This window comes from Protopterus annectens, chromosome 16.part0 (assembly GCF_019279795.1).
Source record: "Protopterus annectens isolate FY-2018-M chromosome 16.part0, PAN1.0, whole genome shotgun sequence".
NCBI classification, from domain to species: domain Eukaryota; kingdom Metazoa; phylum Chordata; order Ceratodontiformes; family Protopteridae; genus Protopterus; species Protopterus annectens.
This window is the reverse complement of record NC_056750.1, coordinates 854,839,115-854,858,807: the sequence shown is the minus strand read 5'-3', so window position 1 is coordinate 854,858,807 and position 19,693 is coordinate 854,839,115. Positions and strand designations below refer to the sequence as shown.

The window sequence follows — 19,693 nt, the reverse complement described above, 5'->3', positions numbered from 1 at the left end:
CGCTGCCATTAGAAATAACAGAAAACGAGACTAGTAAAAATTATGGGGCTGGTCTAATTACTACTTTTGATGGACACTCAACATGCATTAGAAAACTATTTATGAAAGAATGGGAAAACTTTTCCGCTGTATCTGATCTAGAATACATCTTTGATAAAGAACTAACTTTTACCTATAGAAAAGGTAAAACTATTAAGAACATGTTAGAACACGGTTCCAAAGACAGGAACAGTAAACCAAAGAAAGGGGTATTCAAATGTGGTAGATGCAGTTAATGCATGTATTTAAATTGTGGAGACAGTTTTTACTTGAAAGCTAGGGATACAAAGCTTTATTTGAACACCTTTGTGAATTGTGACACTAAAGGAATAATTTATATTGCCACCTGCAAAAAATGTGAGGCATTTTATATAGGGAAAAGCAAAAGAAAACTCAAGCAGAGAATTTATGAGCATGTTTACGACATCAGAGTACACAATGAAAAAAATACATTGTGCAAGCATGCCTTGAAATGTGGAACCACTGGATACCAATTTTTTGTTTTAGAGGTGGTGCCGACAAACCCTAGGGGTGGTATGTGGGAGACCCTTATTGAGTACCGTGAATTGTTTTGGCAAGTTGTTTTAGATGCAAGTAGAAACAAAGGGCTCATTGATATGGTTTCCCTAGCCCCTGTTTTAAAACTTAGAGCTGCTAAACTTTAAACATCATTTTTCCAATCTTTTAAGATCATATTTTAACTATGTAAAAATAACTAGGTAATGTGATTTATTCTTAGTTTAGTACACAGTTTTAAGTGTTGTAACACTAAATTTTAGTAAGTGCAGTTATCCAGGAAAGCCACCAGATGGCGCTTGAATCACAAAATGAATTAAACTCAATGTATAAACCTGAAACATTATTTTAACAGGTTTTATTATTTTTTAATAATATTTTTAATTGAAATGTATATATTTTTAAACATTTTAAAGGTTGCAAGGTTTTACAGATTTAATTAATTAGCAAATGTTCAAGTTTATGTTCAACTTTTACAACAATGTATTTAAAAACAAGGTTTTTAATCGATTAACATGATTGTAGATACTGATTGGTTGCTTTGAATTTGTAATGGATAGGGAAAAGTATAAAGCATAATGTTTTTTTATTGTACATGTTGTGTTGATAAAGTTGAAGACGAAAACGTGGTGCTGTTTGCGTTATGAAATAAACCTTTTACATCAAGCTAACTGTCAGCTCTTCCCTTGGATTTGGATTTATTTGAGCTCGGTGGCTGTGGTGTTTGTTTTTACTAGTTTAATTTTTGCCACTTGCTGCTTGTTTTCGATTACTAGTTTGTATGGAGCTTCTACCGAGCGCAGATCACGTACCAAGAGGATCAGAGACTGGGGAGCTTCGTAAACTGATTGGGCAGTTAACGCAACTAGTGGAGTTGCTAACGCCCATCAGTTTAACTATGGCAAAGACAGTTTCATCAAGTTTTCTTCCTGGGAACCAGGAAGCTATTCACCCAAACGAAGTGAGGGAAACAAACGCTGTTTCCAATGTAAAACTTGTGGATCTACAAGATGAAGAAACTGAAAATGCAAGCGCAAGTCTTGATGGCTTTCCTAATATTTTACTGAACTGTTCAAACGAAGGAAACGGGGCAACGAACAAAACGAGGAGTCAGAGAAACCAGACCAGACGAGACCAGACGCAAAGGCTGCCAACCAGTGTGTCCACATTTAACAAGACCAATACAGGTACCCAAAAGCTGGTTACAGACATTTTAAATGTCAAATATGATTTTAGTCATGAGGAAGGAAAAGTTATTAGCAATGTGGACTACAGTACTATGTTGAGTGATTTAGACTTTTTTTGTTTAAATACAAGACCTTAGATATGGATAACTCATATCTCAAGCACTGTCTCTCTTTAAACATTGTTCCAAAAGGATTACGGGTATGCAAATATCCGAACAATGTTTTTGAGGGGACGGAGTTTCATAGAGAGCTAACAACTATTTTTGACAGATGTGGTTTTGACATCATGAAAGCTATTATTAAAAATAATGAAATGTTGGAAAAATTGTTTCAGGATATTGACAACATTAACAAAGCAATACTAGGTGATTTAATGTACACTGTTGAAACAGAGAGACTTAAATATCATAATTTACTTAAAGATGTTGAATCTAGATGTAAAGAAGTACAAGACAGAAAGATAGGGAAAATTAGGAGGGACACAGAAGAGTACAAGAATAAAACACATTACCCCAAGCCTAAAACTCCACCCAGAAAGGGTTATGGGAATTGGGCCAGAGAACATACTGATGAACAGGTTTGGATAGAGGAGGATGATATTGAACATGTTAACGATGACAATGGTTCCCCCCCCCCCAAGGAGATCTGAAAGGTTAATGAACCAGGAGAGAGTTGCATAAAATCCAAAAAACTACAGGGGCAGGGGGTGGAGGCCGTCACGGCAAAGGAATCAGGTCTGGCAGTAACTGATTCAGTTACCAGGGTCATGTCCACCTGGACCTACAATTATTTCAACATATTCAATTACTCTAATGCCAAAATTGACAAGACTTGGTTCGACCTGTTTTCTAAAGGATTCACTTTTATTCCCAAACAGAAAACTGACATCTTTAGGTTGTTGGTTGATATTAAGTTATTTATAAGGAAAAAGAATTTGGAGCTATTTTTCAAGGGAAATATAGAGAACCCTGACTCACTAAATTTAAGACGCAGAAGTACTTTCAACCCGCCCACACACCCCCAACTCAGAAACTTTGAACTTAAGGTAGAAAAAGAAATCAGAACCCTGGTTGCAGGTAAATATATACACCCCAATTTAACTTCAGCAGAAATGGCTACATTAAAGGACATCACCAACAACCACAGTCTGAGAGTGATGAAACCAGACAAAGGTGGGGGCCAGTAGTAATGGATTCCATTACATACGAAGGCAAAATGATGAACCTTCTCAATGATACAGATAAATACTCTAGGGTTTCTATTAACGAAATTAATATAGCCTATAGAAAAATTCATACAACTCTATATGGTATGTTAATGGATGGATCTATCGATAGTGACACATACAGGTACCTTAATGTGGAGAAACCTAAAATACCCTGCATCTTCGGTATTCCTAAGGTACACAAAGACAGTGTAGATCCACCCTTAAGACCCATTGTCTCGGCTGAAGGTTCTATGACTGCACCTCTAGCCAAATTTGTAGACCAAAAAGTCAAAATTGTTTTGGAAGGTATGAATCATATCCTTAAGGACTCCTGGGACTTTTTGAGGAAATTGCAACCCTCAATTTACTCTAATGGCTTGGCTTTTGGTACCATGGATGTTGTAGACCTGTTTGGATGCATTCCACATGATGATGGTTTAAACTGGTTTGAAGAAATGTTAGTTGACAGTCACAAGTTTGAACAGAATGACTTCAGGAATATACTCACCCTGATGGAAATAGTACTCAAGAATAATTTCCTATATTTTCAGGGTGAGTATTTCAAACAGGAAAAAGGTGTGGCTATGGGGGCACATTGTGCCCCGAGCTACGCCAACATCATTATGGCCTACTGGGAACAAAAATTTCTTCTTGACTCTTCCTTTAGTCACCAGTGGGCCATATACACTAGATTCCTGGACGATTTATGTTTTCTCTGGTTAGGAGACTACAACAGTTTTTCAACTATGTCAATACCACTACAAGTTTTTTGAAGTTCACACAGTATTTTGATCAAGACAATCTAAAATACCTAGATGTTTGTATAGGCAAGGTGGAAGGTGCTTTTACATCGAGGATTTATAGAAAGGATACATTTTGTAATTCTTACCTGCACCACACTAGTTGTCATCCTCCTCATCAAAAGAAAAGTATAGTGAAGGGACAGCTTGTGCGTCTTAGCAGGATGACCTCAGATGACAGTACTTTTTTGGAAGAGGTCAACTACCTCAGAGGTTTGTTCAAAAATAGAGGTTATCCATTGGAGTTATTCAACCATATTTTTGAGGAAGTCAACCTTAAAAGGAAAAACACCTTTGCACCAATAATAGGTAAAACTGTTACGCTGCCATTAGAAATAACAGAAAACGAGACTAGTAAAAATTATGGGGCTGGTCTAATTACTACTTTTGATGGACACTCAGCATGTATTAGAAAACTATTTATGAAAGAATGGGAAAACCTTTCCGCTGTATCTGATCTAGAATACATCTTTGATAAAGAACTTTTACCTATAGAAAAGGTAAAACTATTAAGAATATGTTAGAACACGGTTCCAAAGACAGGAACAGTAAACCAAAGAAAGGGGTATTCAAATGTGGCAGATGCAGTTATTGCATGTATTTAAATTGTGGAGACAGTTTTTACTTGAAAGCTAGGGATACAAAGCTTTATTTGAACACCTTTGTGAATTGTGACACTAAAGCAATAATTTATATTGCCACCTGAAAAAAATGTGAGGCATTTTATATAGGGAAAAGCGAATGAAAACTCAAGCAGAGAATTTATGAGCATGTTTACGACATCAGAGTACACAGTGAAAATAATGCATTGTGTAAGCATGCCTTGAAATGTGGAACCACTGGATACCATTTTTTTGTTTTAGAGGTGGTGCAGACAAACCCTAGGGGTGGTATGTGGGAGACCCTTATTGAGTACCGTGAATTGTTTTGGCAAGTTGTTTTAGATGCAAGTAGAAACAAAGGGCTCATTGATATAGTTTCCCTAGCCCCTGTTTTAAAACTTAAAGCTGCTAAACTTTAAACATCATTTTTCCAATTTTTTAAGACCATATTTTAACTATGTAAAAATAACTAGGTAATGTGATTTATTCTTAGTTTAGTACACAGTTTTAAGTGTTGTAACACTAAATTTTAGTAAGTGCAGTTATCCAGGAAAGCCACCAGATGGCGCTTGAATCACAAAATGAATTAAACTCAATGTATAAACCTATAACATTATTTTAACAGGTTTTATTATTTTTTAATAATATTTTTAATTGAAATGTATATATTTTTAAACATTTTAAAGGTTGCAAGGTTTTACAGATTTAATTAATTAGCAAATGTTCAAGTTTATGTTCAACTTTTACAACAATGTATTTAAAAACAAGGTTTTTAATCGATTAACATGATTGTAGATACTGATTGGTTGCTTTGAATTTGTAATGGATAGGGAAAAGTATAAAGCATAATTGTTTTTTATTGTACATGTTGTGTTGATAAAGTTGAAGACGAAAACGTGGTGCTGTTTGCGTTATGAAATAAACCTTTTACATCAAGCTAACAATCTACAGACTTGACTAGTGCAAAACCCATTACCTGGGCTGTCAGTTGGGCTCTGGTGTGATTGGAACAGGTGTAGAATTCTGTAGTTGAGCTTGAATTGGAAGTGAAATTCCAGGCATATTAAAGCCCTGTTCCAAGATTTGCAGTGCTTTCTCGCTCACTGCTAGGTCCATGTTCAAGTATTGGTTACGTACTGGGTCCTGCACACCTCAATCAACTCCTGGTTATTTGGAAAAGATTTTGGTGCCTGATATCTCCTTACAGTACATTAGGTTATCAGGTAAAATGGCATTGGCTATTAAAGGGTGAGAAAACATTAACATTATCTGTTACCCTCCTTGATTTGAATGCATAGCACAGAGGCTAGATTTTCACCATTTTAGAAGAATATTCTTACATCTTGTGTAGGGGGCTATTTGTGTAAAGTAGGTATTAAAAATGTTTTTTGTCATGTGTCTTATAGGCTGTGCTTTTGAGATCTTATTTACCTTGTTGTTTTTGTACGGTTGTTACCTGCCAAACAAACAAAAGTACATTTTTAAAATTGTACATTCCTCACAGTAAACGGTCATTGTATAGGATGCCTATTTCATGGCATAAAGTGATGAAGCCCTTGAATATATGGCCCGCTGGCCCTCTGATTTGCACTTTATGCCAAAAGGTTAGATTTTTTGGGGGGAGGGATGAGTTTTACAAAGAAAAGCATCTCATGCTAGCCAAACAGTTGTACGCAGACATGGACATCTGCATTAGGTTTATTGTAATGGCTTTTGCATTATGCCTGCTGGCCATCAGGAGAGTTGGAATTAGGTATATAATTTAAAAATGTGCTTCAGCTGCAGTCGTAGCTTTTCAGCACCACACTTTTGTACTCTTGCCTGAACATATGTTGAAATTGGCAAAGAATATTCCACCCTAAAAAAGAGGTCACCCCCTCCTCACAAAGTAGTTTGTAATGCTACTGCTAGTTTGGATGGGGAAAACAGTAATTTATTACAGGGACTGGGGAGTCTTGATAGTTGGATTAGTACTGGCTATGAAAACAAAAATAGTAGTGCCTGCCAAGACACTGTTTTTGCTAAGGGAAGTTACAAGACTAATCAGTGAAAGTTGCCACACAAGACCTCGGTGGAGGGTGCAAGAACAACATGAGTACTGCAGCATAGAACTTCATCAGGACAGTTCACAGGGTGAGAAACAACATAAAGCTTTGACAGGACAGTTCACAGGGTGAGAGACAACACAAAGCTTCGACAGGACAGTTCACAGGGTGAGAGACAACATAAACCATCAGGACAGTTCACAGGTGAGAGACAACATAAAGCTAAGACAGGACAGTTCACAGGGTGAGAGACAACATAAACCATCAGGACAGTTCACAGGTGAGGGACAACATAAAGCTTCGACAGGACAGTTCACAGGTTGAGACACAACACAAACCTTCATCAAGACAGTTCACAGGGTGAGACACAACATAAAGCTTCATCAGGATAGTTCACAGGGTGAGAGACAACATAAACTTCGACAGTACAGTTCACAGGGTGAGAGAGAACACAAAGCTTCATCGGGAAAGTTTACAGGGTGAGAGAACATAAAGCTTCGACGGGACAGTTCACAGGGTGAGACACAACACAAAGCTAAGACAGGACAGTTCACAGGGTGAGAGACAACATAAAGCTTCGACAGGGCAGTTCACAGGGTGAGACACAGCATAAAGCTTCGACAGGACAGTTCACAGGGTGAGACACAACATAAACCTTCATTGGGATAGTTCACAGGGTGGCAGACAACATAAACCTTCATCGGGACTGTTCACAGGGTGAGATACAACATAAAGCTTCATCAGGACACTTCACAGGGTAAGACAACATAAGCATTCATCAGGACAGTTCACAGGGTGACAGGCAACATAAAGCTTCATCAGGACAGTTCACAGGGTGAGACACAACATACACTATCAGGACATTTCACAGGGTGAGGCATAACATAAAGCTTCATCAGGACAGCTCACAGGGTGAAACACAACATAAAACTTCAACAGGACAGCTCACAGGGTGAGAGACAAATTAAACCTTCATCAGGATACTTCATACGGTGTGAGACGACATAAACCTTCCATCAGGACAGTTCACAGGATGAGATGCAACTTAAAATTTCATCAGGACAGCTCACAGGGTTTGACACAACATAAATCTTCATCAGCACAGCTCACAGGGTGAGAGGCGCAACATAAAGCTTCATCAGGACAGCTCACAGGGTGAGACACACCATAAACCTTCATTAGGACAGCTCATAGGGTGAAAGGCAACATAAACCTTCATCATGACAGTTCACAGGGTGAGGGGTAACATAAACCTTCATCAGGACAGTTCTCAGGGTGAGACATAACATAAAGCTTCTTCAGGACAGCTCACAGGGTGAAACAACGTAAAACTTCAACAGGACAGCTCACAGGGTGAGAGACAAATTAAACCTTCATCAGGACACTTCACAGGGTGAGAGACAACAAAAACCTTCATCAGGACAGTTCACAGTGTGAGAGGTAACCTAAACCTTCATCAGGACAGTTCACAGAGTGAGAGACAACATAAACCTTCATCAGGATAGTTCACAAAGTGAGAGACAACATGAAGCTTCATCAGGACAGTTCACAGGGTGAGAGACAACATGAAGCGTCATCAGGACAGTTCACAGGGTGAGACGCAACATAAACCTTCATCAGGACAGCTCACAGGGTGAGACGCAACATAAACCTTCATCAGGACAGCTCACAGGGTGAAAGGCAACATAAAGGTTCATCAAGACAGCTCACAGGGTGAGAGACAACATAAAGTTTCATCAGGACAGTTCACAGGGTGAGAGACAACATAAAGCTTCATCAGGACAGTTCACAGGGTGAGAGGTAATATAAACCTTCATCATGACAGTTCACAGGGTGAGAGATGACATAAAGCTTCAGTGGACACTTTACAGGGTGAGAGACAGCTTCAGACTTCAGCAGAGCAGTTCACAGGGTAAGAAAGCCCATGTGATCAGAACTTTTGCAGAGAGGATTTTTCCCCACTAGGTCTGCTTTTCTTTTGAGTGTACAGTAGCACTATTCATTGTATTCTGCTAGCTAGATATTTAGCTTGTAGTTTGAAACTTGCATTTACGACATATATTGTTCTGGAAGATACTGTAATGGAATGTTAACAATCCACATATGTGCATGTTGTCTTTCAGTATTGTATGTGCTTTGCACAGTCTTCCCTGAATATTTAAACAGTAGTTTCTTGTATTCGCCGGATTCCTTTTTCCATAGCAGGTTTGCGGACTGCTGTTTGTGCAGATATTTTTGCTGGTGTGGTTTTCGGTCATACTGAGCACCACCGCGATCAGTATTGCTGCTTACAGTGCTCGGTTCATGTTCTTGTGGGGTTTGCATGGTTTTCGGTTGTACTGAGCACCACCGCGATCAGTATTGCTGCTTACAGTGCTCGGTTCATGTTCTTGTGGGGTTTGCATGGTTTTCGGTCATACTGAGCACCACCGTGATCAGTATTGCTGCTTACAGTGCTCGGTTCATGTTCTTGTGGGGTTTGCATGGTTTTCGGTCGTACTGAGCACCACCGCGATCAGTATTGCTGCTTACAGTGCTCGGTTCATGTTGTTGTGGGGTTTGCATGGTTTTCGGTCGTACTGAGCACCACCGCGATCAGTATTGCTGCTTACAGTGCTCGGTTCATGTTGTTGTGGGGTTTGCATGGTTTTCGGTCGTACTGAGCACCACCGCGATCAGTATTGCTGCTTACAGTGCTCGGTTCATGTTGTTGTGGGGTTTGCATGGTTTTCGGTCGTACTGAGCACCACCGCGATCAGTATTGCTGCTTACAGCGCTCGGTTCATGTTGTTGTGGGGTTTGCATGCTGTCCTTCAGTGCAGATGCTTCTGATTTCCTTCTTCGTATTAAGTGCGTGCCAGTGGGTGAATTGGCAATCCTCCAACTTACCCTGCGTGAGTCTGCATCTCTGTGCACTTCTGTATGTCACTGCCTAGCTTACCATGTGTGTGCGTCTGTCTATTTGTGTATGTCGATGCCTAACTTACTGTGTGTGCGTCAATAGCTAACTTACAGTGCATGTGCGTGTCTGTATTTGTGTGTCAGTGCCTAACTTACCGTGCATGCCTGTTTGTGTATTTGTGTATGTCAGTGCATAACTTACCGTGCGTGTCTCTGTTTGTCTCTCTCTGTATTTGTGTCAGTGCCTAACTTTACCGTGCATGCCTGTTTGTCTCCGTGTATTTGTGTATGTCAGTGCTAGCTTACCATGTGTGCCTCTGTTTCTCTGTGTATTTGCGTGTTTCAGTGCCTAACTAACCATGCATGTCTGTCTCTGTGTATTTGTGTGTGTCAGTGCCTAACTTACCATGTGTGTTTCTGTGTATTTGTGTATGTCAGCGCCTAACTTACCATGTGTGTCTCTATCTGTGTATTTTTGTGTCTGTGCCTAACTTACCTTGCATGTCTTTTTATCTCTGTGTATTTGTGTGCTTCAGTGCCTAACTTACCATGTGTCTGTGTGTGTGTCAGTGCCTAACTTACCTTGCATGTCTTTTTATCTGTGTATTTGTGTGCTTCAGTGCCTAACTTACCATGTGTCTGTGTGTGTGTCAGTGCCTAACTTACCGTGCACGTCTGTTTGTCTCTCTGTATTTCTGTGTCTCAGTGCCTAACAGGGTTGGGAGGGTGGCCTAATGGTTAAAGTGTTTGCCTTATAAACACAAGGTGCTAGGCTTAAAATGGCTCGCAAGGGTAGTTAGCTTAGTACCAATCTATGAACCTATGAACTTACCGTGCGTGTCTGTCTCTCTGTATTTGTATGTGTCGGTGCCTAATTTACTGGGCATGTCTGTCTGTTTTTCTGTGTATTTGTGTGTCAGTGCCTAACTTACTGTGCATGTCTCTGTCTCTCTGTGTATTTGTGTATGTCAGTGCCTAACTTACCGTGTGTCTGTTTGTCTCTGTGTATGTGTGTGCATCAGTGCCTAACTTACCCTGCATGTCTGTTTGTCTCTATGTATTTGTGTATGTCAGTGCCTAACTTACCGTGCATGTCTGTTTCTGTGTATTTGTGTGTGTCATTGTCAGTCCCTAACTTACCGTGTGTGTGTGTATGTGCCTAACTTACCGTGCGTGTCTGTTTGTCTCTGTGTATGTGTGTGCATCAGTACCTAACTTACTGTGTGTGTCTGTTTGTCTCTTAGTGTATTTGTGTGCGTGCATGTACATATGTACATCTTGCAGTGAACTCGTACTCTGTTCAAGTGCTAAGACCGTTCTGGTTCCACGATACAGTAAGTATGATAAAGGAATTATCAAAAAAACTAAGAGTGAGTGAATGAATGGTTTTAGGTGACATTTGTTTCAATGTCCCAGTAGCCAAGTAAACATTGGCCTTTAGGCCATTGAAGTTGTGGTGGAGGAATCGTAGATGGCATGTAATGATTGCTGTTTTTCATGGATGTATTGTAATATGAATACAAGTGGTAGGACTTTTGCAAGGAGATCTACTGTAGTACCTTCAGTTTCAAGAAAGAGAAAAAAACGTGCTTGTTAGATGCAATTACTGATGAGGGGTAGCTGTTGTTGAAAAGCAGTGTTTGCATTCTTTTCGGTAGGTGGACTTGTCGTGAGGTGGCTAATTTCTACAGAGTCGTTTCAAACTTTGGAGTGGAGTTCTACCCAGAACGGCAGTGTTTTGACTGGAATCGATTCCGTACTTTTGCCCATTTGGAGAGGAAGACCGATGAAAGCCTTACCAAATATTTCCTTAGCTTCATGGCTATGTGTCGCAGGGTATCTGGGCGACCTCCAGAAGAAGGTGATGGTAAGTGCCTAAAGAAGAGCTTCATAGTTATAGCTGCATTTAAGCATGTAAACAATCAACTGTTTTGTTTTCTGCAAATTGTAATATGTGCAGTTCCAGTATTTATTGAGCTTTTCTCCTTTGGCCTCCACTGAAAATGGGCTTCTACCTAGTCGGACTTTCCCAGTAATCAAATGTCAGCAAATAAATAAATAAGTGAATGTAACTGGGTCCTTTTCAGAAGGAATGTTTACTTAAGCCATTGCTCTGTGGATCAGCAGAACTTTTTACAGCTGTTGATCAGGTGCCATTTATCTACGTACAGGCGCCTCCTGATTTGTGTTTCTAGAGACTTCGTTTTGTGTGCTTATCTGCAGTGAGCTTAATTTTATATACGTACAGGCGCCTCCTAATTTGTGTTTCTAGAGACATCGTTTTGTGTGCTTATCTGCAGTGAGCTTAATTTTATTACGTACAGGCGCCTCCTGATCTGTGTTTCTAGAGACTTCCTTTTGTGTGCTTATCTGCAGTGAGCTTCATTTTATATACGTACAGGCGCCTCCTGTTTTGTGTTTCTAGAGACATCGTTTTGTGTGCTTATCTGCAGTGAGCTTAATTTTATTACGTACAGGTGCCTCCTGATCTGTGTTTCTAGAGACATCGTTTTGTGTGCTTATCTGCAGTGAGCTTAATTTTATTACGTACAGGCGCCTCCTGATTTGTGTTTCTAGAGACTTCCTTTTGTGTGCTTATCTGCAGTGAGCTTAATTTTATTACGTACAGGCGCCTCCTGATTTGTGTTTCTAGAGACTTCCTTTTGTGTGCTTATCTGCAGTGAGCTTAATTTTATTACGTACAGGCGCCTCCTGATTTGTGTTTCTAGAGACTTCCTTTTGTGTGCTTATCTGCAGTGAGCTTCATTTTATATACGTACAGGCGCCTCCTGATTTGTGTTTCTAGAGACTTCCTTTTGTGTGCTTATCTGCAGTGAGCTTCATTTTATTACGTACAGGCGCCTCCTGATCTGTGTTTCTAGAGACATCGTTTTGTGTGCTTATCTGCAGTGAGCTTAATTTTATGCTGTCATTTTCCAACCCTTATTTAGGAAATGCACATTTGAAGTGTTTGATAAGTCACTGTCTCACACTGGTTGTATCATTTATTATTGAAAAAAAATGTGTTGGGAGGCTTGCAGGACTGTTACTACAGAATGCATTACCCACAATTTCCATGGCCAAACTACCTTGCATTCTCATATACATAGTTAATTTCTAGGAGGGGCTAAAATGCCCTTTGGAGTGCTGCTACCACTTCCTTTTGTTATTTTAACACGCTGTCACCAGCCAGAGCAGTTAGGCCTACATTGGTTACAGTGACTGCGCACTTTTAAAAATAAGTCTCAACGTATAGTAGCTGTAGGTAAGCAGTCTGCCGAGAAGCTGGTGCCAGCATTTACTATTACCTTATAGTAGCTAGAGGTAAGCAGTCTGCTGAGAAGGTGGTGCCAGCATGCATAATTCACCAGGTTGAACTGCGATTATTTAAATTAAGCAGCCAACCTGAAAGTTTTAAGAAAGAATTAAAAGTAGACTGTGCAGTTATTAGTTAATATCCAGATAAACATATTGTTGCTTAAAGGGACTTATAACTTTTATGTCTATCTTTCATATTTTTGACATCATTTAGGAGTTGCAGAATTTTGACAGGTTACATTTATAGATATGAGCTCATTGCCTGTGTGTAGAAGGCAGTTGCAGAATCTTGGCAGGTAAGGGTTGTAGGTGTTCACTCATTGCCTGCATGCAGAAGGTAGTTGCAGAATTTTGACAGGTAACATTTGTAGATGTGAGCTCATTGCCTGTATGCAGAAGGCATGTGCAGAAACTTGACAGGTAATTGGTATAGGTGTGAGCTCATTGCCCGTATGCAGAATATTGACAGGTATAGTTGTGAGGTCATTGCCTGTATGCAGAATCTTGACAGGTAACAGGTATAGGTGTGAGCTCATTGCCTGTATGCAGAATCTTGACAGTTAACAGGTATAGGTGTGAGCTCATTGCCCGTATGCAGAATATTGACAGGTAACAGGTATAGGTGTGAGTTCATTGCCTGTATGCAGAATATTGACAGGCAACAGGTATAGGTGTGAGCTCATTGCCTGTATGCAGAATATTGACAGGTAACAGGTATAGGTGTGAGCTCATTGACTGTATGCAGAATATTGACAGGTAACAGGTATAGGTGTGAGCTCATTGCCTGTATGCAGAATATTGACAGGTAACAGGTATAGGTGTGAGTTCATTGCCTGTATGAAGAATATTGACAGGCAACAGGTATAGGTGTGAGCTCATTGCCTGTATGCAGAATATTGACAGGTAACAGGTATAGGTGTGAGCTCATTGTCTGTATGCAGAATATTGACAGGTAACAGGTATAGGTGTGAGCTCATTGCCTGTATGCAGAATATTGACAGGTAACAGGTATAGGTGTGAGCTCATTGCCTGTATGCAGAATCTTGACAGGTAACAGGTATAGGTGTGAGCTCATTGCCTGTATGCAGAATATTGACAGGAAACAGGTATAGGTGTGAGCTCATTGCCTGTATGCAGAATATTGACAGGAAACAGGTAAAGGTGTGAGCTCATTGCCTGTATGCAGAATATTGACAGGTAACATGTATAGGTGTGAGCTCATTGCTTGTATGCAGAATCTTGACAGGTATAGGTGTGAGCTCATTGCCTGTATGCAGAATCTTGACAGGTATAGGTGTGAGCTCATTGCCTGTATGCAGAATCTTGACAGGTAACAGGTATAGTTGTGAGCTCATTGCCTGTATGCAGAATCTTGACCGGTATAGGTGTGAGCTCATTGCCTGTATGCAGAATCTTGACAGGTAACAGGTATAGGTGTGAGCTCATTGCCTGTATGCAGAATCTTGACAGGTAACAGGTATAGGTGTGAGCTCATTGCCTGTATGCAGAATCTTGACAGGTAACAGGTTTAGGTGTGAGCTCATTGCCTGTATGCAGAATCTTGACAGGTAACAGGTATAAGTGTGAGCTCATTGCCTGTATGCAGAATCTTGACAGGTAACAGGTATAGTTGTGAGCTCATTGCCTGTATGCAGAATCTTGACAGGTATAGGTGTGAGCTCATTGCCTGTATGCAGAATTTTGACAGGTAACAGGTATAGTTGTGAGCTCATTGCATGTATGCAGAATCTTGACAGGTATAGGTGTGAGCTCATTGCCTGTATGCAGAATCTTGACAGGTAACAGGTATAGGTGTGAGCTCATTGCCTGTATGCAGAATCTTGACAGGTAACATGTATAGGTGTGAGCTCATTGCCCGTATGCAGAATCTTGACAGGTAACCGGTATAGGTGTGAGCTCATTGCCTGTATGCAGAATCTTGACAGGTAACAGGTATAGGTGTGAGCTCATTGCCTGTATGCAGAATCTTGACAGGTAACATGTATAGGTGTGAACTCATTGCCTGTATGCAGAATCTTGACAGGTAACAGGTACAGGTGTGAGCTCATTGCCTGTATGCAGAATCTTGACAGGTAACAGGTATAGGTGTGAGCTCATTGCCTGTATGCAGAATCTTGACAGGTAACAGGTATAGGTGTGAGCTCATTGCCTGTATGCAGAATCTTGACAGGTAACAGGTATAGTTGTGAGCTCATTGCCTGTATGCAGAATATTGACAGGTAACAGGTATAGGTGTGAGCTCATTGCCTGTATGCAGAATATTGACAGGTAACAGGTATAGGTGTGAGCTCATTGCCTGTATGCAGAATATTGACAGGTAACAGGTATAGGTCTGAGCTCATTGCCTGTATGCAGAATCTTGACCGGTAACAGGTATAGTTGTGAGCTCATTGCCTGTATGCATAATCTTGACAGGTAACAGGTATAGGTGTGAGCTCATTGCCTGTATGCAGAATATTGACAGGTAACAGGTATAGGTGTGAGCTCATTACCTGTATGCGTGCTCACATACAGTGCATATAAAGCTGCTGTTTACTTGAGTATAAGGGTAAAATCAGCATGAGGTGATTGCCTGTGGAGTTGATTTTTGATAGAAGAGACCCTTTCCTTGAACAGTTTCCAAATGAGTGTCAACAGAATGAATTAATAATGGGCAATACTCCTCTAAATGTTTGTCAATACACGGTAATACTCCTCAGTAGTTTTGTCAAACTGGGTAATACTCCTCAGTATTTTTGTTGATGCTGAGTAATACTCAGTATTTGTCAATACTGGGTAATAATACTCAGTATTTTTGTTGATTATTTTTGTTAATACAGGGTAATACTCACCAGTGTTTGTATAAAACATCCCTACTTTTGCATTAGGTGAATAAGTCCCTCATATTCTCTCTTAAATCCGTAAACAAAATCTACCTTAAAATCCTTGACACAAAAAACACTATGTGCAACCTCAAATGGCATATTGAATACCCAGTTATATAGTGATACCTTATTAGTATTAAAAAAATGTGCCCACTGTTTGGTCAACTCAATCAGCATGCCAATTTTAAGTCAAACATATAGTAGGAAAAACTCTGGTTGCTGAAATACCAAGCTTTCTTCTTGTGGTTTTCCAGCAAATCACTGAGGAATGAAATTATTAAATAATGACAAACATTTGAGTTTCAGAGAATGCACAATAACACAACTGTTTTTCCAGCAGCTTTCTAAGTTTGTAAGAGAAACATTTACAGTTTGTCCCTATTTTGGGGCCTTTATCCCCAGTTGTTTAAGGCTTTATTCGCATTTCTTGAGCTAAGAGGTTGAGAGGTATGTATGGAGGGTAGAGCCAATACAAGAATAATCAGGTAAGTTCTGCAAAACTAAAGAAACGTACTTGATTTTCCTTGTATTTCTGCCCTGCCTCTCTCATACCTCTAAACTGTCAGGATTTTAGTTTAGGGGAAAAAATGAAGATCTTCCTTTCTCCATTGCTTGTTTTCAACAAGACTGATGTACTGTGCGAGTGTGGGAACACAAGTCCCCGATGCATGTGCAGTACATTGACAAATGCAGAAGATACTGTGCAAGAGTGGGAACGTAAGTCCCCGATGCATGTGCAGTACATTGACAAATGCAGAAGGTACTGTGCGAGTGTGGGAATGTAAGCCCCAGATACATGTGCAGTACATCAATAAAGGTAGAAGATACTGTGCAAGCGTGGGAACACGAGTCCCCGATGCATGTGCAGTACATTGACAAATGCAGAAGGTACTGTGCGAGTGTGGGAATGTAAGCCCCAGATACATGTGCAGTACATCAATCAAGGTAGAAGATACTGTGCAAGCGTGGGAACACGAGTCCCCGATGCATGTGCAGTACATTGACAAATGCAGAAGGTACTGTGCGAGTGTGGGAATGTAAGCCCCAGATACATGTGCAGTACATCAATCAAGGTAGAAGATACTGTGCTAGCGTGGGAACACGAGTCCCCGATGCATGTGCAGTACATTGACAAATGCAGAAGGTACTGTGCGAGTGTGGGAATGTAAGCCCCAGATACATGTGCAGTACATCAATCAAGGTAGAAGATACTGTGCAAGCGTGGGAACACGAGTCCCCGATGCATGTGCAGTACATTGACAAATGCAGAAGGTACTGTGCGAGTGTGGGAATGTAAGCCCCAGATACATGTGCAGTACATCAATCAAGGTAGAAGATACTGTGCTAGCGTGGGAACACGAGTCCCCGATGCATGTGCAGTACATTGACAAATGCAGAAGGTACTGTGCGAGGGTGGGAATGTAAGCCCCAGATACATGTGCAGTACATCAATAAAGGTAGAAGATACTGTGCAAGCGTGGGAACACGAGTCCCCGATGCATGTGCAGTACATTGACAAATGCAGAAGGTACTGTCAGGTGTGGAATGTAAGCCCCAGATACATGTGCAGTACATCAATAAAGGTAGAAGATACTGTGCAAGCGTGGGAACACGAGTCCCCAATGCATGTGCAGTACATTGACAAATGCAGAAGGTACTGTGCGAGTGTGGGAATGTAAGCCCCAGATACATGTGCAGTACATCAATCAAGGTAGAAGATACTGTGCAAGCGTGGGAACACGAGTCCCCGATGCATGTGCAGTACATTGACAAATGCAGAAGGTACTGTGCGGGTGTGGGAATGTAAGCCCCAGATACATGTGCAGTACATCAATAAAGGTAGAAGATACTGTGCAAGCGTGGGAACACGAGTCCCCAATGCATGTGCAGTACATTGACAAATGCAGAAGGTACTGTGCGAGTGTGGGAATGTAAGCCCCAGATACATGTGCAGTACATCAATCAAGGTAGAAGATACTGTGCAAGCGTGGGAACACGAGTCCCCAATGCATGTGCAGTACATTGACAAATGCAGAAGGTACTGTGCGAGTGTGGGAATGTAAGCCCCAGATACATGTGCAGTACATCAATAAAGGTAGAAGATACTGTGCAAGCGTGGGAACACGAGTCCCCGATGCATGTGCAGTACATTGACAAATGCAGAAGGTACTGTGCGAGTGTGGGAATGTAAGCTCCAGATACATGTGCAGTACATCAATAAAGGTAGAAGATACTGTGCAAGCGTGGGAACACGAGTCCCCGATGCATGTGCAGTACATTGACAAATGCAGAAGGTACTGTGCGAGTGTGGGAATGTAAGCCCCAGATACATCTGCAGTACATCAATCAAGGTAGAAGATACTGTGCAAGCGTGGGAACACGAGTCCCCGATGCATGTGCAGTACATTGACAAATGCAGAAGGTACTGTGCGAGTGTGGGAATGTAAGCCCCAGATACATGTGCAGTACATCAGTCAAGGTAGAAGATACTGTGCAAGCGTGGGAACACGAGTCCCCGATGCATGTGCAGTACATTGACAAATGCAGAAGGTACTGTGCGAGTGTGGGAATGTAAGCCCCAGATACATGTGCAGTACATCAATCAAGGTAGAAGATACTGTGCAAGCGTGGGAACACGAGTCCCCAATGCATGTGCACTACATTGACAAATGCAGAAGGTACTGTGCGAGTGTGGGAATGTAAGCCCCAGATACATGTGCAGTACATCAATAAAGGTAGAAGATACTGTGCAAGCGTGGGAACACGAGTCCCCGATGCATGTGCAGTACATTGACAAATGCAGAAGGTACTGTGCGAGTGTGGGAATGTAAGCCCCAGATACATGTGCAGTACATCATTCAAGGTAGAAGATACTGTGCAAGCGTGGGAACACGAGTCCCCAATGCATGTGCAGTACATTGACAAATGCAGAAGGTACTGTGCAAGTGTGGGAATGTAAGCCCCAGATACATGTGCAGTACATCAATAAAGGTAGAAGATACTGTGCAAGCGTGGGAACACTAGTCCCCGATGCATGTGCAGTACATTGACAAATGCAGAAGGTACTGTGCGAGTGTGGGAATGTAAGCCCCAGATACATGTGCAGGACATCAGTCAAGGTAGAAGATACTGTGCAAGCGTGGGAACACGAGTCCCCAATGCATGTGCAGTACATTGACAAATGCAGAAGGTACTGTGCGAGTGTGGGAATGTAAGCCCCAGATACATGTGCAGTACATCAATCAAGGTAGAAGATACTGTGCAAGCGTGGGAACACGAGTCCCCGATGCATGTGCAGTACATTGACAAATGCAGAAGGTACTGTGCGAGTGTGGGAAAGTAAGCCCCAGATACATGTGCAGTACATCAATAAAGGTAGAAGATACTGTGCAAGCGTGGGAACACGAGTCCCCGATGCATGTGCAGTACATTGAGAAATGCAGAAGGTACTGTGCGAGTGTGGGAAAGTAAGCCCCAGATACATGTGCAGTACATCAATAAAGGTAGAAGATACTGTGCAAGCGTGGGAACACGAGTCCCCAATGCATGTGCAGTACATTGACAAATGCAGAAGGTACTGTGCAAGTGTGGGAATTTAAGCCCCAGATACATGTGCAGTACATCAATAAAGGTAGAAGATACTGTGCTAGCGTGGGAACACGAGTCCCCGATGCATGTGCACTACATTGACAAATGCAGAAGGTACTGTGCGAGTGTGGGAATGTAAGCCCCAGATACATGTGCAGTACATCAATCAAGGTAGAAGATACTGTGCAAGCGTGGGAACACGAGTCCCCGATGCATGTGCAGTACATTGACAAATGCAGAAGGTACTGTGCGAGTGTGGGAATGTAAGCCCCAGATACATGTGCAGTACATCAATCAAGGTAGAAGATACTGTGCAAGCGTGGGAACACGAGTCCCCAATGCATGTGCAGTACATTGACAAATGCAGAAGGTACTGTGCAAGTGTGGGAATTTAAGCCCCAGATACATGTGCAGTACATCAATAAAGGTAGAAGATACTGTGCTAGCGTGGGAACACGAGTCCCCGATGCATGTGCACTACATTGACAAATGCAGAAGGTACTGTGCGACTGTGGGAATGTAAGCCCCTGATACATGTGCAGTACATCAATAAAGGTAGAAGATACTGTGCAAGCGTGGGAACACGAGTCCCCGATGCATGTGCA

General features: G+C 41.4%; 1 protein-coding gene across 1 annotated transcript in view; it reads left to right on the top strand.

The window, feature by feature from the left end:
* CHD8 (chromodomain helicase DNA binding protein 8) overlaps nucleotides 1–19,693 on the top strand; it is a gene marked incomplete in the record, with an annotated part of 4,119,653 nt that overhangs the window by 3,669,039 nt on the left and 430,921 nt on the right. The window contains 1 exon segment of the mRNA XM_044057960.1: nucleotides 10,956–11,164. Coding sequence (XP_043913895.1) covers nucleotides 10,956–11,164 — 209 coding nt within the window.